Raw genomic sequence first — 22,980 nt, 5'->3', positions numbered from 1 at the left:
AGAAGCAGCGGCTTCACTCCTGCTAACTCTTACTGGATCTGATGGACATATGTACACAAAGCAGTAGAGTTAAGACTAAAGTGTGTGTGCTCACTGTATGTGCGCACAGACGCAGCTGATGGTTATGGCAAGACTCACGGAAAGGAAACAAGAGTGTCAAACTGAACCATGCCTCACCAAAACTGTCTCAGAGGCTTTAAAAATACACACTGCGTGCACAGACAGACAGACAGACAGAAGGCGCACAGTTACACAAGCAAGCTGACACATTTGCCTGCGTTCACACAGTTCATGATTCCCTGGAACACAGTGCACTGGGAGCTGCAGTGGGTGCCATCGTGCCATCATTCTGTCGCTCCTCTGACTCGTAGCTCTTTTCAGAATACTAAATGCATTTCAGGCCCCATGTATGATGCCAAATTCTATCTATTCAGTCTAATGATGCCGCTACTCTTTCTGTCTTCTACGACGTCTTGAAGCAATCCCAGATGGACTCGCTGCAAAACTAACAAGGGAGATGAAAAGGATGGAGTTCAGAGAGCATATTTTTTGCAGTGATAATTGGTATGATGTGGCAAGTGATACTAACAATACATGAAGCTTGTGTCAGTGCTATGATCACCACTGAACACATGGAAAATTACGTCTGAGTTTTGCTGTTGTCATCAGCTATTTTGCTCGATTTTTCTTCATGAATTGTAGAATGAAATTATACATTTATATATTTCAAATTTGCAGTGTCTGTCTGCTTGTGCTTTTGGTTAGGGACTAAACAAACAGTATGACAATATTCCATCTCGGGCCCTGAGTTAGTCATTTATAATTTAATGTAAGCACAAAGCTCAGTCGACGCAAGGGCAATCTTCAGTGGAAAAGCACAAACAGAGTATAATACAGACTAACAAAGAGTTTCAATAAATCATTGTCCAACCAGTAGGGGCCTGTATGGCTGATAAGGTTCCATCAGCAGTGAAAGGCTGAGTACATTACTGAGAATGAATATCCATCATTTGTCTTAGCAGGAGGAAACTGTGTGCATTAATCTTCAAACAAAGCAACAAAATTTCACCAGAGAGATAAACTGGCATTATTCTGACTTAAAGCTTCACACTGAGCAGATTTAAACTGTAGAAAAACGAGGCGTTGAGGAAATGTTTTAAAAGTTCCCCGACACTTAAAGTCAAGTTTTTGACCTTTTTCACGTCCATTAAATGTTTTAAATCAGTGCAATGGCTGACGATGTCTGCTTTGAGTCTGAATAGCATTGCTCAAAGTCTAAGAAAACGCAAGGTCAGAGAGCCTGAATATTTTACGTAGAGTATCTGGCCAACGTTTTAGAGTACAGTGTCAACCAGTCTTGAAGCTGTAGAGCTAGTGCATGCACTGAGAGTAAAGGTGAAACAAAAAGCTAGCAAGATGAGAAGATGGTGCAGGTTAGGTGGAGAACACAGCAGAACAAAGGAACAGAAAGCTGTAGTACTCCGCAGGCCGTCGGAGGCCAAGAGAAGCTTGAGTGCTTTCTGCCTGTCCAACAGGAGCTAACAGCAAAAACTACCAACTCCGGGAGCACCAGGCTGGGAACTAGGCTAACCCGGTAGATATCAGAGTGAACTCTCAACACACAGCAGAGGTAAGGCCAAGCAGGAAGCAGCAGCACTCTGCAAGCCAAGTGGAAGCTCACCTTCCCCACCCAAGACTTGGTTCTGATAGCATAGCACTAGAGGAGCTGGTGGCTTCCTGTGGGCTCAGAGAATGCTGCAGTTTCTCACTTGGCCTTGATTCTACAGTGTGCTGCTAATCCAGAAAACTGGACTTCCTCTGGGAGAAGTGGGCCAAATAGCAGCTCTGATTTAGTCCGGCTCCTGGATTGTTGAAAGCAAAGAAAGCGATATTACCACAATGATACTTCCACCTGCTTCAACCTTGTATAATCCCTTCCACTCTTGACAATCACTCTCTGGTTCAAAGATGTATGGCTAAATTTCTTCTCTTTTCTTTTAACTGGGTTTTATTGAACAAACAGTCATAACACATTGGATGTATGAATAGAATAGAACCGGTCACTGCTTAGCAGACACATGATGGCCGGTGTCACATGCTGTCACATGGGACTAGTCTAGTCAAGTCAAGTTTATTTGTAGCACATTTCACGTCCAAAACAATTCAAAGTGCTTTACATAAAATAAAAGCATTACAAATGCATAAAAGAATATAAAGAGATCAAATAATTAAAATGAAATAAAATGTTTTAATTCTGTTGATGTTTCTGAGGTAAAAAGCTGCCTTGGTGTGATGTGGCTGCTGAAAGTCAGATCTGAGTCTATCAACACTCCAAAGTTAAAAACTTGGTCAGTGATTGTAAGGGTCCATGTCTCGAGATATTTACCAATGCTCACCCTCTTCTCTTTGCTTTCAAACAGAATGATCTCAGTTTTGAGTAGCATGTTCACAGTTCCCCATTCACTGAATGAAGAAGAGGACTTATTCAAATTTAGGGCTATTTTAAAGGTAAGTTTTCATGAAAAAAATTGAGGAAATTTTCATAAACACAGATGACTTTTCAGAGGATTCATAACTGACAGAGCAGGACTTTAATATCTGACTGGTAATACTGATAGTAATAATTAAGAGTAACTATCAGCTAATGGTGCAACCGGCCAGGATTCTCACCTGGCACTCACTGCTACGGGCAGTAACCCACAGTTGTGATAATTCAGTTGTGCACTTTGAATGTAAATTATTTGTGATCACAGGCCTCAGATTAAATTCAATCTTTTTTTCCCCAAATCTGTACAAATACATTTGCTTAAACAACCTAAGGCAATTATTTATTTATTTGTTTCAGCTGGCATACAACACACCAGCACTTTGTAGATATGATACCATACAGATAATATTGCTGTTAACAATGCTTTTGGTGCTTCAGTGCAGTATGATGGTGTTCTACCTGTTCAATGAAACAGGTATTCCTCTCCTCCATCTGTATTTTCTGCCATTGTCTTTCAAGAAAACAAACACTTTCCAGGTAATGGTAAAACGATAAATGTCCTCAACATGGGAGCCTGCATACTCTCATTGCGTTTCTTTGTGTGCGTGCATGTGCGTGCACACAGGTGTGCACACGGCTTACCTGTGACAGGAGCAGCCTTAGTGCCTGTGCTGTTTCCTGACTCAGCTCCTTCACTCCTCTCCTCTCCACGGTCTCAATCACATGGAGCAGGTCTGGCTCCCACAGCACTACTGTGCTGCTGTGCTGCACCAGCTGTAAATAAAAAAAAAAGATAAACAGAAACGGAACATTTTTATGTGCCTGGCAGGTTGGTTGTTCCCAAGCATCTTGAGAACTTGCCCAACCCATGGATTCAGGTTGTTTCAGTTGCCTCTGTCTCATCATTTAATCCCAGAATTACTCCATAATGATAAAATACGAGCTATGCAGGGGCTGCAGGACCCCAGTTCATTCCAACTCAGGCTGTATATTTGAGGTTATTGTCACATGAAGGAGAAGGAAGAAGAGACTGATTGATTCCTCACTGATGGTACTGCATGATTAATAAAAATATATGCAATAACAGTGCCTAAAGATGTTCGGCAAAGTCCAGCCAGTTTATGGTCTTCTGCTCATAGTTCTTTGTCAGGCAGCAATACATCCTCCTTGTGCATTTAAGGAAAGAGTGCTCGAAGTTACGATGACGTGGTGCCAATATGATGAACCAGAATATGACCGAAGGGAATCACGACTTTAATAAACACTGATGTAAAGTGACTGTTAGACGCACATAACTCGCTGAAACCGTTCAACCTTACACTTGTGCTTTCTTGCAGTAGGATTTATTCGTCTCATAATGGCATTTAATATCCATATTAATATTTTTAGATGAATTTATGGACTCACAGTTAGTACTTTGTTGCAGCTCCTCAGGCTTTTATGAGAACTTTAATTCTTTGAAGATTTTACGAATGAAAAACAATAGTCTTCATCAGTAAAGTTCCAACTTTCTTAGAAAGTTGTAGACAGATCAGCTGTGGAGAATGGAGTTGAGATGTCTTTTAATAATGAAAAGTTAGAATGCGCTTTGCTCTGTGGAAAAATGTGGTACATCTAATGTACTGTTAGACTGCACAACTCAGTACTGTATTCACCCTCATTACTCATGTGAGCTAAATGCCTTTACAATTATATTGTCTCCATTACCTTTTAATACTTTTACAATTAAAGATGAACTACTTCTGCTTTGTGTGTCTGTGTGTGCGTGAAACATCTCACCACTGTGATGAGTCTGAGAATGGCGGGGTGCAGAAGGCATCTTTCTCCTGAGCCGAGCAGGCAGTGCAGGAGAAATCGAGTCCATGGTTGACGCATCGCATACTTGGCTGATGCACAAGCACACAAGACAAATACAAAAAGAGAAAAAACGAGAAAACAGAGAGGCGCAGTTTAAATCAAGTCAACCAGTCAAGATGACAAAAAGAAGTGTGAAACAGTCTATGTTTTCAACTTTAAATCTTGATGTAACAATGAATATATGATGCAGCTGGTAAAGATGTGGCTTTCTTATTTTGTAACACTGCTTGGAAGCTATAGGCTCCAGCCCCCCCGCGACCCGACCGACGGATTCAGCGGGTATAGAAAATGGATGGATGGATGGATGCTTGGAAGCTCATCAATAAACACATCACTCATATAGACTGACAATATGCACAAGACTTAACATATAATAATTAATTCAAAGTTGATTATATGCTGTATTATCAAAAATTCAGAAACAAAACATCTGAATCTTCTCAAGTAAAATAATTTATCGCTCCAACTTCTTATGTAAATGTAGTCCCCTTAAAATGCAGCGGAGTCAACAAGCAGAAAATGGAAATACTAAAGCAACATACCCCACATCTATAATTAAGTCAAGTGCGTAAGAGTAAATCTACCTGCACATATGGTCTCTCATCTGTCCCTCTAATGCATTTGTAAATATTTTTCTTACTGGGGTAACACGGGCATGAACAGATTATCTACGGTTGCTCTTTCCCCGTCTTTCTGTTTGGTACCTGAAGAGGGGCTCCTCCTCTTCAGGAAGCCCAGCAGGGAGCTTAGACAGTTGACAGAAGCTCTCAACAGCAGCTCGTGTTTCTGAGGAGGAAGAGACATAATAAGCCAAAACTCGAGAGAAATCAAGCACACAAAAACGAAGGGATAAAAAATATTTGTCCAAATGTCCACGCTATGTTTGACCACAGCTCAAAGCGCATTTGTAAAAGATGGTTTTTGGACATATTTTTAGGATGTAACGAATTCGTCACTCCTGTAACTTTGTATCGTGGAAAATGGAGGTTTTAAAAATCTACGTTTGAGAGGGTCCAATCTATCATCTTACTTAATCAAACCTGAACTTATCAGCACCTTAAAATGAAAGTAAGTCTAAAATAACAGAAAAATAGTGAAGTGAATGTAAACATTGAAGGACGATAATTATTCTTTGATGCTTAACTAATTGAAAGTTAGATGAAAGTTAATTTTCATCTTTGTTCTTGACAGAAAAGGATTGATGTTCTAAAAACTGCAGCAAACAAGATTCCACAATTCTGCATCAAATTACCATTAAAGCTGCCGTCGGCAGGTTTTCAAAATTCCGAGTCTAAAGTCGGAAAATTCGAACTGATACAACTTTCAGGTCCCTCCCCCTCTGTGGACGAGGTTGTGCACGTGAGTTCACACCAGTGTGCGTGCACACATGCTGGGGGCAGACTCACGCTCAGCATGGAAGACGTGGTTGGTGACTGTTCTGCTCAGATAATAGATCAATAATAAACCTAACATGATTGGTTAAAAACAGCCGGGAGCGCTCGATTTTTGCAAGCATGATTACAGGCTTCAGAGGGAGCTACAGAATTCGGGATTTTTCCTAAACAGCCTATTTAATATTCTACTTCCAGAATCCCATGACAGTTCAAGCTAATATGACTAAAAAAAAGTTGCAGACGGCAGCTTTAAGTTATGGATGCACCCCGAGGGTCACAGCAGCCATGTTGCAAGCTGAAGTCAGATGTGATCAGAAGGACCCGACACTCATTTTTGAGTTCTCCATAGTATTCCTTACAATAACAGGCCAATTTATCCAGTCTCAGCAGAATAAATCTCGAGTTTTTTGAGATAATGGGATAAATCGGCTCACTATGAGAAAACAACTTTTGTTATGTCGAGATAACAAAGTAATTGTCAAAGTAACCAAATGAAGAACTGCAGCCATGGCTGATTTCAGTTACTGCAGTTGTAACAAAAAGCCAATAAATAATCAGAAGTTATCATTCAGACTGGGATTCATATCCCATCTGGGATGTGAATGGGTGAAAGTGAGAATCCTGCATTTGATATGTACTGTCATCACCTCTTTTACCTCCAGAAGGGGAATGTATTGCTTTTTTCTTTCTTTAAAGATAAATCAGCTTAAAGTAAATTGGAATAATGCCGCTGTTACATATTTTGATGGGATGCGTTGCCTGATATGTCATATCATTGACACGTCAGGGGAGCCACAGTAATGTGACACAGCCAATGTGCACTCACTTGGCAGAAAACGGCACAAACAAAGATACAGACGTAGAGGGAACAGAAACACATATACATACAGACATACAGACACAGGCTCACCAATGGACAGAGCATTTAGAAACAAAAGAGATAACAAGATAACACTGAAGAAAGATTTTAATAATGCATGTGCCTCCCACAGGGGTGGGGCTGACAGTGAGCACTGAGTAGGGTCCAAAAATACTCAAGTAGGCCAGTCGGATATATAAGACGACAAGTTATACCCTAATCCATAGGCAGAGAGGAGGAGATAACACGGAGGAGTCAAGGAGATGCGTGGAAAGGGACAAGGGAGGGAGGGAGATGAATTGGATAGAGGTTAAGGAAGCACAGGTGAGAGAAGGCCAGATGAGGATGCAAAGATGAATGAAGATGATAAACTGAGAGCATAAAACAGTCGGGGTTAGAGAGTGAGATGAGACAGAAAGAGGACAGCGGAGGGGAGCAAAGTGTGTGTGTAGGAGCGCAGACGGGATGGGAGACAACAAGTGAAGTGGAGAGAAGAACTCCAGAGCTGCAGTGTTTCTTCCAGCAGCCGAACCAGAGCGTCAAGAGGAAAAGAACCAAAACACAGGAGAAAGGAGGGGTTTGGGAGCCGTTACTCATATCAGCTGCAGAACAGCAGACGAGAAAGCACTGAACCATCCAACTCAGCTCCGAGTCTTTTTTACAGAGAGGGGAGATGCCACTGGTTTGGAGCCAGCTGCTGGCATGCTGCAGCACCGGCACACTTTACAATGCTACATACTTAAACCAGATTCTATTCAGCACATGTCTAGAGATTAACGCACAACACATTTTAGTCTCTTTGTGAAAAATCTGCTGCTCTTTTTACAACAGTTTCTTTGGGACTGCCAGTCCATCATATTTACAGCCATGATGGATGCACCTCTGAGCTGACTGCTACCCAACAGAAGTAGTGCTTTGCTTATTTAATGGAACACAAATCTTCTACACTCTCGTTTTAAGCCATCAAAGTCTCCATGTAATAATATCCTTTTAGAGAAAGCTGTGAAAGCCTTAAATAAATGTTCCATTTCATGATGCTATTATGCATCACGAAAGGTAAGCTCAATGTCATGTTGACATCTGCAGCAGAGCAAAGGGAAGGGGGTCATCATATCAGCATTTTAACAATTTGACACAATTTCCAGGGGTCTTATTGAGATGTATGACACAGGCTTTGGTAAAAAATACCTGTTGGTCTAAGCACAGTGGCCCTTGTCTGATCCCCTGTTTTGACACCTCTTTGTTAACAATCTTTTTTTCAAGGTGGAGACATTGCAAGTACTCAACTCTGCCCTTTGGATGAGGTCAGCAGTTACTCACTCATCATGAGGAATTATTTCTCAGATACTTATATATATTTTAAGCACTAAGAGCTGGAACTAATTCCTCTTTGTGGCTGTTGTTAAAACAGTCCAATAAAAAGTGGTTGCTGCACATACAGTCTTTAGCTAACTCTTGCTGGAACATTAACCTCAAATATAATTTATCCACTGTGCTCTTATATCCTCTTGGCGGTAGATGTAAGATGCATGTTCCTCAGTACAGCTGCCGCATGATGCTGCCTTTATCGGGGTTATCGGATTGATGTGAGGGGGCAGGGTTCAGAGGGCAAGGCTTAACAGAGGAGGTGGATTGAACTGAAGAATTAACATACTTTTGAAATTAAAATCGGTGCGGCTCGTTAAATGAAGAACTTTAAAACAAAGGGGAACTACAAAGAATGCCAGGATTGTGTTTTAGGAGTTTACACTTGCTGGGGACATCAAACAGACCCTAATATATGATCCCAAGAACAGAAAAAGGTGTTTTTTTCCATAATATGTCCCTTTTAAGTCATCAACATACAATCTGTATGAGATCCTATGATTCTGTATTTGAGGCTAAACAAACATTTCTAATACTATTGTTACCTTTACTGATAATATTAATAATTAGAACTCATTTATATGCACATAACCATAATATTGATGTCGTTATTTGTTGCATTTGTGCTCAATTTCTGTGCTGAATTTTGGCCATCTAAAACAGCTCAAACTTAAAAATTGTCATAGCAGTTTGAGCAAATGTTACATAGATATGGCGAGATTTACTCTGAATCACTTTTGCATCACAGTTCTTTACTTTGCCACTATTTTCTCAACTGAGGAACAACTGCATTCCTCCATGTAACTGCATGCACGGTGGCTGAGCAAATGTATCCTACTGCTAATCAGCCAATCTGCCGATTCTGCAAATATAATTTCAAAATACCAACTACCAGACAGTAAAAGATGAAGGCAAGGCCTGGAAAAACACAAACACTTACCAATTTTGAAATCATTGGAAAAGTAATGCTGAGCAGTAAGCTATCCAACAAGTCTGACACCTTACAGACTCAGCTGGTTCCTTAAAGATGCTGCTTCGTGCCTATATGTATAAGACCATAACTAACCTAAAGACAATATACTGGATGCCGCAGCAATCCCCCTTTCATTATTACACAGGAATGTACCGTTTGTTGTTCTGTTAACCCATTGAGGCCGGGAAAGCATTGCCGCATTTCTACCTTTAAAGCCGGGGGCGCTGTTGCGTTATTCTACCTTTAAGGCCGGGAAAGCGTACACGTCTTTTTTCCTGTATAAGGTTGTTTTGCACCAATTATTGACCTCTGCGCCAATTAAATGCATTAAAATAGACACGTGAGAGTGTCGTCATGTTCCTCGTGTCATTGTTTTGAAGTTAAGTTACATCGAGAAAAAAAAAAAAAAAAGTTAAGTTTCATCGAAACAAGCATGGAGGACTTTCAGTGGGAAGACATTTCAGACGGGAGCGATTGTGAGGAGTTTCTTGGCTTTGATGATGCTGAAGAACGTGCTGACCCAATTGATGGAGATTTATGGCTAGCACATATGTTTGAGGATGATTTTGAAGGGTTTGAATGTGAGTGGAAGACTGACAATTACCACCGTAATCAACGGAGAGATTTCAACCGCACACCAGGGGTGAAAGTCGATTTACCTGCAGATGCCACATCGTTGCAGGCATTTAATCCTATTTTTACTGAGGAGCTTTGGGCGCATCTCGTTTCTGAGATGAATAGATACAGTGACCAGTTACATGAGACTCCAGCTCGAGCAAAGATGGCAAGGTGGTCACACGTAACTGTGCCGGAGATGAAAACGTTTATTGGAATGTGTATGGGCTCCTTGTGCTGCCAGTACGAAGAGATTACTGGCGATAAAATAAATAGATAAATAAATAATTTAAATATAAAATTCAATTTTATTTTATTACTGTTTTCTAATTGAAAATAGCGCTGTTCCTGCACTTGACTTTTTATTTAATTTTATTACTAGTTTTTTTATTGAAAATAGTGCTGTTCCTGCACTTAACTTTTTACATTTTCTATTTTCGTGAAGGTGTATGTAAATAAACTCAATTTCCAAAGAAAGCCACAGGTGTAAGCTCTCAAATACTTTTTGAATTTTGTTTCTATTTGCTACAGAGGCTGAGAAATCAATCATTTAGTAGGCGTTGACACAATTTCTGAATTTCCAGAAAAACTTCAGGTTTTAGGGGGTCTTTCTTGTGCTAATACTTACCGTAATTAATAGTTGCCTAACTAAAACACATTTTAGTCTCATTACAAAGCAAGTCTTTATCTTAAATTTCAATTCAATGATTTATAAAACAGCTGACAACTCAAAGTGCCTTTTACACGACATGCCACATTTACCCATTTACTCATACAGCACGTCTCAGTCGTTTTACAGGCTACACAGGGCTTTTTTTTTTCTCTCTATCATACGCATTCATATAACCCCATGTTGCTTATTGCCGACCACTCGGCTATTTTATAAAACACCGAATTGAATTCTAAGATAGTCTCCTGCCCAAAATCGCTTCAAGGTGTGGCCTGGGGAAGCCGGGAGTCAACCCACGACCTTCCGAACTGCTCTTCCTCCTGGGCTATAGCCGCGCCCCATAACATTACATAAACACACACAGGCATACCTACAGCCACAAGTTCAACAACCTGCAATAGAAGTCCACTGAGAGTAGTTAAGAGGCACAGCGCCCCTGTGGAGCCAAGTGGGTACAATGCGCCATCTTCAACCGTCAGGGGTCTGGGTCCGACCAATCCAGGACCAGTGCTCAGGTGAACCACTGCTGATGCCAGATCAACATCGAGAAGAGCCTGCAGCAACCTCAGGTAGCTGACTGGAGAGGGAAATCGAGACAGTGGTAAGAAAGACAGAGTGGTAATGGCTAGATGGTAAAGCAACTTACTATAGGAAAATAATGGATTGCTTAAACAAACAGTCGAGCCAAACAAGGAGCACATGCCAAACAGTTGTGGAGGAAAAGATCACAGGAGAAACAAGTCCACAACAAAAGAGGGAGGATTATGTGTGTAAAACAGAGTGGAAACAGAAAATTAGAAGGAAAGAGAGATGGTAAAAAACAAACAACAGAGGAAACGGATGCATCGTGGAGACAGCTGAAAGCAAGTGATAGCAAATTGGACTGATATGTGACAGAGTGAGGTTAAGAAGGTAAAGATGTTAGTGCTGAGCATGGAGAGTGAGAGGCAGGGTTGAAAAAAGTTAAGCAGCACCGAGGGACCAAAGTCGAGACAGAGATAAAGATAGACAAATCAAAAAAGAGTGCAAGAGTACAGTGGAATCCAAATTGAGAGCGGCCAACCATCTGAAAAGCCCTCATGCCATGTAAACTGCGATTAGAGCTCTCTGAGGGAGGGCTAATTAGTGACAGCGCAAAAGAAGAAAGAGAAAAGTAAGAGTAGAATGAGAAGCATAAGGGAGGAAAAAAAACAGAGTAACAGACGGACATAGAGAAGCTGCGAGTGAAGAGACAGAGAGATAGGCAAGCAGAGGGACGGAGCCAATACATCAGAGAGACCCTGACAGGCCACTTATCCATCTGACAGACAGAGACACGGGAGCAGCAGGGATGATCCGTCTATGAGTGCTGCAGTGGGATCTGGTCCACTTTATATAATGAGAGTGTGAAATGCAAGCATGGGCTTTGGTTAACTCCACTGAAGATGGCGCAGTGAAAGATGGTCACTTCACCTGTGCAGAAGTACATGTAAACTAATCAGAAGTTAACCCCATCCTTATCCCCAGATATACACAATACATGTCCAGCAGCAGCGATAACCTGGGATGCCTGACACCAATGTCTACTGACATGTAGCAAGGTGTGTTGGTGTCATAGAACTTCACAGAGAAAGGAGGAAGATGAAAATTAGAGGACTAGAGCAAATGGGGAAAAGAGAAAAAATTTGCTATCCACAATTGCTGAGAAGCTCTCAGTATTTTACATTAAAAAAACAAAGCACCTGCATCACTGATGACCTGACTGTGTGTCTTTAAAAACAATATAACAATAAAATTCAGTAGCTTTTTTCTTTTTTTTACCCAGCAAGAGATTGTCTGTGTTTTTTTTCTGAAGAAGGAGTCGCTGCAAAGCTGCATCCAAACTCCAACTGATGCTCTTTTGGACCTTGAATGAAAGAGAAACACAGAGGAATAAAAATAGGGAGAGGGGGAATCAGAAGCATAACAAGATTAGGACCAAAATCACTGCAAGTAGGAATGTATTATCCCTACAGTGTGAGCAGAGAGCAAGAAGACAGTGCTGCATTTTGCATACCTAAGCCATACTGTGATAAGTATCAAACAAATGCAATTGCTGTTTTATATTCTGCCCTCACATTTAGCTCTATGCTCTGTTTTGCTGTAGGTTCTGTGTGTTGCCCTTGACTGCGCCTTGATTGTGTGAAGTTCAATCCTGAAGCTGTCATAAGGGCAAAGCTGAGCTGTAGTGTGTACCTGAGTGGAGTGAACGCACTGCAAGGTAATGAGGGAGGCCAGGAGTAGATGGCTGCAGCACAGCAGGGCCAAAGGAGGGCAGGCTGGTGGAGGAGAGGGGGGTGGAGCACAGGAGGAGGAGATGACTGTCTGCAGCTGGTCCATCAGCCCACTGTTGGAGAGCAGCATGGAGACAGCTGGCAGGGAGGACGCACTGTGTCATTATACATAAATGTTAGTGTCCTGTATGAGTATTTGAATAAGTTTCACTTTTCTTTGTGGCTTTGGTCCTTGTTAACAAATGAAACTGATAAACTTGTAAAGCTTGTATATTTTGATTATTTTGTTTAGACTATCTGTCCTCTAAAATGCTAACACCCCAATGAATCAGTTTCAGTGAAAATGTAGGACTAGAACAGAAGAGGACTGTTTCATTTGATCAAAGTGTACCCAATACTTAACGATTTGGCCTAATATCCAACTATATATCTGCTTTATCAGGAAAAAGATCATTGGTAAATAATTTGAATAATAATAGGGTAGTATGTAGCACATAGGCAGCCAACCAGATCAATTTCACATTCTAAAAAAAAAGCAAAAAAAAAAAAAGCTGTAGCCTATCTTTTGAAGTTAAAATATCCTACTTTTTGTCTTTTAAAAAGAGGAATGTGTTGCTATTCCTGTTCACCACAACATAAGCTCAAACGCTGTCTGGCCTGAGGCTGAAGTTACATAAAAGTCACCACTATAGGAAAAAGAGAGCGTGAACACAGGCAGGCAGGCAGGCAGGCAGCAGAGGCAGTAAAGCTATAGGCATAATCTAGAAAACTAATCTGTGTCTAAAACCTAGAATAACTCTGACGTTATGTCACAATTTAATATTGTAGATTTAAAAATCCTAGAGGAAACAGTTCGGCATCTGAAATCAACAACTTGTTCTCTGGACATAATACCATCCGACTTTTTAAAAACTGTTTTTACCTCAGTAGAAAATGATCTCCTACGAATAGTTAATAGCTCACTGGCATCAGGCATTTTTCCCAAGTCACTAAAGACAGCTGCCATTAAGCCACTCCTAAAGAAGAGAACTCTAGACGCCTCTATGATGAACAACTACAGACCTGTGTCTAATCTCTCTTTTATATCTAAGATTATTGAGAAAGTTGTATTTAACCAGCTCAACGACTTTCTGAATGAAAGTGGAAGTCTTGATAACTTTCAATCAGGCTTCAGACGTCATCACAGCACTGAAACAGCTCTGGTCAAAGTGTTAAACGACATTAGGATGAATACTGATTCGGGTAATGTTTCAGTCCTGGTTCTGTTGGACCTCAGCGCTGCGTTTGATACTGTAGATCACAGAATCCCGTTGCACAGGCTGGAAAACTGGGCTGGACTTTCTGGAGCGGTCCTTAACTGGTTCAGGTCCTACTTAGAAGGCCGGAGTTATTTTGTTACAATTGGCAGCTATGAATCTGAGCGAGTGGCCATGACTTGTGGAGTCCCCCAGGGGTCAATTCTTGGACCTCTTCTGTTTAACTTGTATATGCTCCCTTTTGGTCAGATATTGCAGAATTTTAACATCAATTAACACAGTTATGCAGACGATACACAACTTTATGTGTCTCTGTCACCGGACGACTGCAGCCCAGCAGACGTACTGTGTCAGTGTCTGGAGGAAGTAAACACCTGGATGAGAGAGAATTTTCTACAATTAAATGAAGACAAAACTGAGATCATTCTGTTTGGTAGCAAAGAGAAGAGGGTCAGCGTTGGTAAATATCTTGAGACTCGGGACCTTATAATCACTGACCAAGTTCGTAACCTCGGAGTGTTGATAGACTCAGATCTGACTTTCAGCAGCCACATCAAAGCTGTCACCAAGGCAGCTTTTTACCACCTCAGAAATATCAACAGAATTAAAGGTTTCCTCTCTCAAAAAGACCAGGAGAAACTCATCCATGCATTCATCTCCAGTAGACTCGATTACTGTAATGCTCTTTTAACTGGACTTCCCAAAAAGAGCATTAAACATCTGCAGCTCATCCAGAACGCTGCTGCTAGAGTTTTAACCCGGACTAAGAGATCTGAACACATCACACCAGTTTTAAAATCTTTACACTGGCTTCCAGTCAGTCACAGAATAGATTTTAAAAGCCTGCTGATGGTTTACAAATCCCAGAACGGATTAGGCCCAAAATACATCTGTGATATGTTCAGAGAATATAAACCCAGCAGAGCTCTTAGATCCAAGGACTCAGGTCAGCTGGTCCAGTCCAGAGTCCAGACTAAACATGGAGAAGCAGCATTTAGCTGTTATGCTGCAAACAAGTGGAACAAACTGCCAGTGGAGATTAAACTCTCACCAAATGTAGACATTTTTAAATCCAGGTTAAAGACATTTCTGTTCTCATGTGTCTATGCATGAAATATCTTTTAACTTATCTAGACTGTTGCTTGTTTTTAAATTAATTTAAATTCTTTTATTTGTTTCTCTTTATATTCTTTTGTGTATTTTTAATGCTTCTTCCACTCCCTGCTGCAATGCTTTTATTTTATGTAAAGCACTTTGAACTGTTTGTACATAAAATGTGCTATACAAATAAATTTGATTTGATTTGATTTGATGATAATAAGCTCGGCCTCCCAACTGTATCTCTGGCCACCAGCGCCACCTTATCAACTACACGCCAGCTCAGTGCTGACCTCTGCTGAGTTTCTTTGCATGGATGCTCGGGTAGGGAAATGATCTCGCATTTAATAAAATAAATCAAACAAATGTCTTCAGTAAGAGAGAGTGTAATCTGTCTTGAGTCATCTTCTGGTCAGTAATTCAGAGTAAATAAGTCTTCGAATGAATTTATCATTAGTACAGATACTTCTTCAGTTTCAATTTAATTTTCCAAATGGTTTGTTGGATTCGGTAGTGATTTTGTATTTTTAAATTAAATTGCATAAAACTTTTAGTGGATATAATCTAACAAACTCCCCTTTTCAAAAGAACATATTTTTAAATTATGTAGAGAAACGCTTGTGTCGTCCCTTCTGAGATGATATGTGCGCATGCAGAAATATATACACACAGTACAGAAAATCAGCCTTTCATTTCTTTCAACAAGAGAGAGAGACATAAGGCAGAGTTAGAGAAGGTGAAGATGCTATGTTGAGGGAGGGAGACAAAAAAAAAAAAAACACACATCTGACAGGGAAGCTAAAGTAAAGTGTGTCTAACCTCTGTCAGTGCTGTGTTCAGGGCTCAGACTCAGGCTGCAGTAGAGGTAGTTGAGGGCAGGCAGCAGGCTTTCTGTGTTGGTAGGTTTCAGCATCCCTATTACACTACTCACTAATACACACACACACACACACACAGATAATCACACACTTGGCTTCCCATTAAGTCAGCAGACATTACATTTACATCAAACCATGGAGATGTACCCTTACACCAACAATACATAGCTGGAAAAATGTGACAACATGTGCCCTGACATTAACTGAGGTTGGGGAGGACTGGATAAGACTGATCTGTCACAGTGCAAAAAGATTATTGGCTGCAAAATATAACTAACAACACAGGCTGCCAAGGAGGCTCCACTTACTTACACGGTAAAAAATACAAAAACTAAGAGCTAAGTCACAGAGGGAGGAGGGCTGCCAACATCAAGGCAAAAAGCATAATAAATTGGACCCCAGTCATTAGAATCTTAGTTATGGTTCGCTACGTCAGTCTAATATGCATCTGAACAGCCTTTTCATCTGTAGATCAACAGAAAGCATGTCTTCGAGTGTTTGTGATGATTATATTAAATCAAAATGAGCGAAGCCTCTGCCAATGAAGAGACACGTTAATGTGCAAGAAAAAGCCAGCAGTGCAACATAGCAGGTGATGAATTAAGTGACAGTTCCTTGCAAGATGAAAGATTGTATTTGTGCTCGTATGAGACACACTTTTTGGAAGCATGACTACAAGAATTTTATTACTTGCGTATATATTTCAGTATTTGTATCTGACACAGGAAATGTTTGTATAGCCATACTGTAATGCACTATGCAATGTAAGGCGTCTCCAAGACTATGCAGATGAGGCAGATAAATGTCTTTGGGAAAAGTGTTGTCAGCAGCACCTTTTGGCCTCACCATGGTAGAACAGCTTGAAGTGCACTCCCTCCATATTACAGTAGAAGGGGGTTGAAGGCGGGTCACTGGCCTGCGTCACACAAAGCAGCTTCAGCACCAGAGGGAGCGAGTTGACTGCCCACAAAGAGAAAAACACAAAAACCCAGCACAAACAAACAAGGTAAAACTAGGAGCAGTTAAAGGACTATCTGCACTCATCCTGAAAAAGCAAAAACTCCAAGATGTAATGTCCTCCCCAAAAAGAGAGCAAGCTTTCACCTAACACTGCTTAGACTGGGGAGACCAAGGGATGCCTGTTGTTCAGCATCATCATGAAAGTGCAAGCAGAGCAAGAAATAAGCATGCTATATTCCTACGCAAACTTTCAGAAACAATATGTTGGGTCTGGATCTGCGGGGAACCAGCATAAAGATGGATGAGAGTGAAAGGAGATGTAGGCCAAAGGTGCTCCAACAGGATGAAGATAAGGAAGACTAGTCATCTTCTACTGCTGTAGTGCATAATATTAAAATCTCTTCCCTCTGGAATCCACCACGTTGAAGCTAATATAGAGTATATATTAATGCAAATTACAGTGAGCTAACTAAAACATGCGCAGGGATAACAGCCTTTGATCCCCTCGGGACTTTGGATGAGCAGAGAGGAGGCAGAGGCTAACCACAGCAACAGCTCCTGAATCCCCTGCAGGCACATTGGCGTTCTGCCCTTCAGCTGTTCTAATTAACCTGGTCAAATATGCCGACATGATAGCACCATCTGGCAGAAACCCCCACCAGAAACACACTACAGCACACTATCTGCATTCATGGAAGAAAATCTGGAGAATTTCCCAAACATCAAACTCATGTCTAATAACTGGGGCATTTTAAACACTAGGAAAACACATTTTCACTCACATATTCTGCAATGGTTTCTCATCTGCATCTTTTTAACATTTACAACATAAAAACATTCCTGGTCCTATCAGCTTGCAGGAAATGTCCAGGAGACGAGTACTGATGATAATTACCACCTCGTCTATATTAATTTGCTTTTAGTTAACTGGTTTTGTGATCATCCTGAATTACTTTTCTAAGTTGCCCAACTGTTACCAAATTAAAGATTCAGAGCAAATGGCATCTTCTCTTAAAAGAAATCTGATTCAAGTGTGATGATTTGACAGCATCATGAAACATGAGGCAGAGCTGTCACACCTTGTAAGAGGTGCAAATGACCAAAACAAGTTGCAATGGTGGTCAGTGGTTGATTTGATTAGATCTAACAGTGTCTGTCTATATGATGCTATCTGAATAGTTCAATTTAGATGAAATACTAATAGAAGAATTTAAGAAATTCCTCTCGATGTCAAATTTCTGGACACAATCTATAATCAATAATCTATAACAGAATATAAATCAGTACGGTAATGCCATCTACAATATTAAACAAGTACCTCATATATCACTGCCTATCGTGTCAGAGGAGGTTGGGAAGATTCATTTTAATAGAGGATAAATGGGGCTCTTCCCTTCCACTATTAATCAAAGTCAACACATCTCAGGGAAGCGTTTTGCCACTTTAACATTAATCTAAAACTAATCAAGTTTTCAGGAGAGACTCCACAGGACAGACACCTTGAAATTTTCAAAACAATTTGCGGCTGCAAATGAGAACACAACTGTCAATGCGTCAGACAGACAAGGCTTTAAAAGTGTATCCAGCCAGCAGCCCAATATTAGCTCTGGAAAAATCTCCATGTTTGAGTCCATGTCAGAAAAAAAAAAAGCAGGTAAATGTCTGGAGAATTCATGGGAAGAGAGGGGGTTTCTGCGGTATACTTTGTGCATCACGTCGTGCCTCCTGTGTGCTCCACCTAGGAACCACTTGGGAGCATTCCAGCAGAGAGAGTGCATCTCACACAGTCTCCTGCTGCCTGATGCATGTGTGATTAGGCCACTGCAGATAGAGCCCACACCTAATTCTCATGTGTGAAAATGATTTTCTGTTGTGATGTTTTAAGCCCATTCAACTTGTTCACTTTATCAATATGTCCAGATAGTATTTCTATAGTATGACGGTGCGTTCCAAGACACATCACAAGCAAAATCGTCCATAAATTGCATGGCGAGGGAATTCTGCTTTGAATCTTCGGAGCATCGCCCTCGGCCTCTAAAAAATGGTGCTATCGTCACTTAAAGGATAAGACCGGTTTTTTTACATTGGGCCCTTGATTTCACATTATAACATGATGTTCTACTCACCCCTGCTTGTTGTTGAACATTTGGAGCTGTTCCGAAGATTTTCGCGAGGCGTCTGGCTGCTCTCTTGAGATATTCGGCCATGAAACGGTTTCCTATGGGCAAGCTTATACAGGCACAAACAATGCTGTTTATAATTTATTAATTACTCTACACTAGCACTGATAACGTGGAGGTGCGTCGCTTACTTAAAAAAATCCGGGTTACTAATTTTGAATTTTAGCCGAATGAATAAATAGGCAGCAGGTCTGTGGGCTGTCTGTGGCAGTAGCACCACGAGGACGTCAGTAACACCCACTTTACGACAAAAAAAATCAAAATTACAATAACCCGGATTTTTTTAAGTAAGCGACGCACCTCCACGTTATCAGTGATAGTGTAGAGTAATTAATAAATTATAAACAGCATAGTTTGTGCCTGTATAAGCTTGCCCATAGGAAACCGTTTCATGGCCGAATATCTCAAGAGAGCAGCCAGACGCCTCGCGAATATCTTCGGAACAGCTCCAAATGACCAACAACAAGCAGGGGTGAGTAGAACATCATGTTATAATGTGAAATCAAGGGCCCAATGTCAAAAAAACGGTCTTATCCTTTAACTGATTTTGTGACACTGGCTTGATGTGTGTTAGAACACAGCAATGCAGGGCTGAACCACCTCTTGTTTGGCATGTGTGAATTACAAAGAGGAACAGCATCGGGTTAACAAGGATGTGTTTTTCTCCTAAAAGGCAGAACACTGATGTGTGAAAGAGGTTAAAGCCTCTTCTCTCCACAGCTTTACATTCTGACCCAAAAACATCTGAGTTTGCTACTAAACTTATTAAGACTGATGCTATTTTAGCAATTTATCTGGGGGACACTGTGAGTATGAAGAGGGCATTTTGGTAAGTTTTTTTTTGTTTTTTTGTTTTATGTTTTGCACACAATGTGTTTTCTCTCTGTTCCATTCCCGTTTGCAGTTCATGCAGATGGGGAAAAAGCCACTCGCAGCGCCAGGAGCAGCTGACGGCATAGCCGAATTTTCAGACTGTGTTCGAAAACACACCGAGTCTGTGGAGCATGGTCGAAAAAGCCTATGGAGAAGCAGGCTTGTAAGACTTCTCACACGGCTACCTCTCGAGAGATGAGTTCCAGGAAGACAGACCCACGCAGCTGTAAGTGTGTCGCTGAAGTGAGAGCAGCTGCTGCGTCGTATGTGAAATGATTCCCATGATTCTGGCCCTTCGTAGCAGAGTGAGCTTTGCCAAGGTGGAGGAAACTTTGAGGAAAAGCTGAGAGCTGGAGATGTGGGTGGCACTCATTTATATATTGATAGCTAGATTGATAGATAGATCCCCCACTAACTGAATGACAGTCCTGCACCATGCTCTATAATGGGAAAAACATACAAATTATACAGTTGAGTTGCTAGACTTCCTGATTTCCTAACAACAGCAAATCCAGCCTTTTAGAGAGAGTGAGAAGGAGAAAAAAAACAAACTAAATCAAATATATTTAAACAGCTTTTACACTGTGTATTAATGTGACCCCAGCCAGACAGTAACTCAAAGAAAATACTGCCTGCAAAAATGAACCAGCAAACATAAATGAGCACAAATGTTCTTGTGAGAATTTCCTTCTTAGTTTGAGAATAATCACACTGAGTGCTTCCCATTAGGCTGGGTAAAAACAAATTGTGCCAAACAGACCTATTAACCCATGGAGTTTTTTTAGATGCCGAACACAGATGGCGTATTACTGGAGAACTGAGGGACTGTGTAGTGGACTTTGAGGAAGATTGGATGAGTGGCAGTCTCATTTCTGAGCTTTCCCTTTGGTGAGGAGACCTCCCGTATATCTAGCCATCCGTTTTCTACACCTGCATACACCCCGGACAGCTCATCACTCCATCACATGTCACTCACAGGCAAGTGATTTGTAACAGAGATGGTGTTGCACTCTTCTGTGCTCTCCTACTCCTACTTGGTGATCATAGGTCGAACCAACTAATCTCGATCTCGGCCTTCTTTTTGATGTTTTGTGACTGTTCCTCGCACAGCTGTAACAATACCATGTCGATCAATCCTGTCCACACACATAAAGACAGATACAATGTATAACAGAGCGTGAGAGCAAGTCCCAGTCGGGAACATAAGGGGCAGGTCTGAAATTGGGACTGAAAGTAGCCCATTAAGACTATGTGTCAACCAACAGTCATTATTAAAACATATTGAGACTGTTGCTCTGCTTTGACTAAATCCTTATTTGGTAACCAAAGCACCATTTTACAAAAATACCATCCAAATAATTGAAAGATAACGTCTGTGCTGGGATTTCAGTTATATTTACACGTGCGACAATCTCTCAGAGAGAAAGCTGGAAGCATCAGAATGTCTCGAACGTTTCCTCAAACTGTCCGCAGCCTCCTGACACACCCAGAGCAAGATACTGCACATGTTATTCATTTGTAATATTCTTTTCAATTAAATGTTGTCAGAGTTTTCCCACCGTAATCTGGAGTTGTGGTGTAAGGTGCGATTGGTAGACAACATGATAATGCTGTAGAGACTTTCAACCAAAAGTAGCTTTTCTTAATTAAAGAGTTTTCAGTCAGCATAAACAGATGGGCATCTGAATTCACATAGCTGCTGCTGGAGGCTGTTTTTAAAGCCTACATCCAACAAGAAAATCATTAAATTTGCAGTATTACATCTCAATGTGTAGGTACTGAGTGTATGTGTGTGTATTATTTGAATAAGTTCATGGTCAACAGTGGGGACACAATTTATAAGCCACATTAAGTTTTAATCTGCATAACTGTGACAGAAACTGTGGGATCATAAAAGGTAAACTCACTCCGGTAAACTGGTGTGTGTCTGAGTTACTCTGTATACATTTTTCCTTTTATCTTTGTTTTAGTTTCATGTGCCATTTAACACAGATTAGCTCCAGCAAAAGCAAGAGTGCGGTGAGAGTACATAAAAATGTTTAAAATAAGAATTTGGCATCCACATCTTGTTGAGCAATAAGCTGTGATTGAAGCAGCTTAAACTTCGAATGAAAGAATCCATTAGTGTTTCATTACTGCACTACAAGCGAATGATGCTGTGCAGATTAGTTTTGCATTTCATCAGATGGATGAATCACACAATCTCAAATAACCAATTTATCTGATGCATTCAGTTTCAGAGTTTATTATCTCATTCAACTCAACACTCGAGCCAAGGTATTCTCTCTTTTTTTAAAATAAATAAATCATAATCATCTTTAAATATCTTTATATTTCTGCTACACCCGTGGAATGTGTCTAGGTAAATCTCATACCTGTGGAAGTGTGGCCCTGTCCGAGCCCATGAGCCATGTTCTCCACATTGATCCGCTGTAATGCCTGGAGAAGGGCCGGCCTAAGACTTGTACAGAAGTCTGTGATACTCTGTCTTTGACCATGCAAAACAACTTCCAGCACAGCCAGAACTCGCTCTGCGAGCGGAGCCTCTCTGGTGCTAACCATGTCCTGCAGTAACAGAGAAGGACAGTCACTTAAATTGCAAGCGCAACCTAATTTAAAATGTCTTCGTACTATCATCATCCTAAAGCTGTAAAGCTAAACCAGTTGTGGAAGAATAAATACAAATGATTTCTGCAAACTATAACACACAACTCTTACTTTTGTTTCGAGCTTTAAAAACACAATGGGCCTCATGTAACAACTGTTCGTACAAACAGATTTGTTCTTAAGTCGTGCGTACGAGTGATTTAAGAGAATTTGCGCATTCACCAATCTTTTCGTATTTTACGTTTTCTTTCAGGTACGAACAAAATTTACGAGTGATCCAGACCTGTCCTAGGAGTTTCGTAAAATAGTCCGCTGTTATTCCAATCAAGTTTGCTTGACTAATGGATTGTATATTTAATTACTTTGAAGCAAACATAAATAATTACATTATACACCATAATGATGCTGACATTATTCTGTTTGACTTAAATTATGCACTAATTGAAGGTTAATTTAACTCTGTATATAACAAGGTTGATGGGAAGTGTAACCAGCGGCTGACTTGCTACTTTTGGATGCCTTAGCGCGTCAGGCTCTTGGAGGAGACCGCGTAGATACCCATGTGGAGACAGACAAATGGCTGACATCACGATTAAGATTGCCAAGGACTGTGCTGCTGCAAATATGCAGCTTGCTAGAGCCACAACTCCAGAGT

At 40.8% G+C, this 22,980-nt stretch overlaps 1 protein-coding gene across 1 annotated transcript in view; it reads right to left on the bottom strand.

The window, feature by feature from the left end:
- mei1 (meiotic double-stranded break formation protein 1) overlaps positions 1-22,980 on the bottom strand; it is a 77,924-nt gene that overhangs the window by 5,654 nt on the left and 49,290 nt on the right. Inside the window, exons 22-30 of the mRNA XM_075454393.1 lie at positions 22,094-22,283; positions 16,552-16,665; positions 15,647-15,757; positions 12,436-12,611; positions 12,022-12,106; positions 10,614-10,798; positions 5,050-5,131; positions 4,268-4,374; positions 3,131-3,262 (exon numbers count right to left, since the gene is read on the bottom strand). Of these exons, the coding sequence (XP_075310508.1) occupies positions 3,131-3,262; positions 4,268-4,374; positions 5,050-5,131; positions 10,614-10,798; positions 12,022-12,106; positions 12,436-12,611; positions 15,647-15,757; positions 16,552-16,665; positions 22,094-22,283 (1,182 nt within the window). The remainder of the gene's footprint in view (positions 1-3,130; positions 3,263-4,267; positions 4,375-5,049; positions 5,132-10,613; positions 10,799-12,021; positions 12,107-12,435; positions 12,612-15,646; positions 15,758-16,551; positions 16,666-22,093; positions 22,284-22,980) is intronic.

This window comes from Odontesthes bonariensis, chromosome 21 (genome assembly GCF_027942865.1).
Source record: "Odontesthes bonariensis isolate fOdoBon6 chromosome 21, fOdoBon6.hap1, whole genome shotgun sequence".
Lineage (NCBI taxonomy): Eukaryota > Metazoa > Chordata > Actinopteri > Atheriniformes > Atherinopsidae > Odontesthes > Odontesthes bonariensis.
Note: the sequence above shows the minus strand (reverse complement) of the source record. Positions and strands in the feature narration are given on the sequence as shown.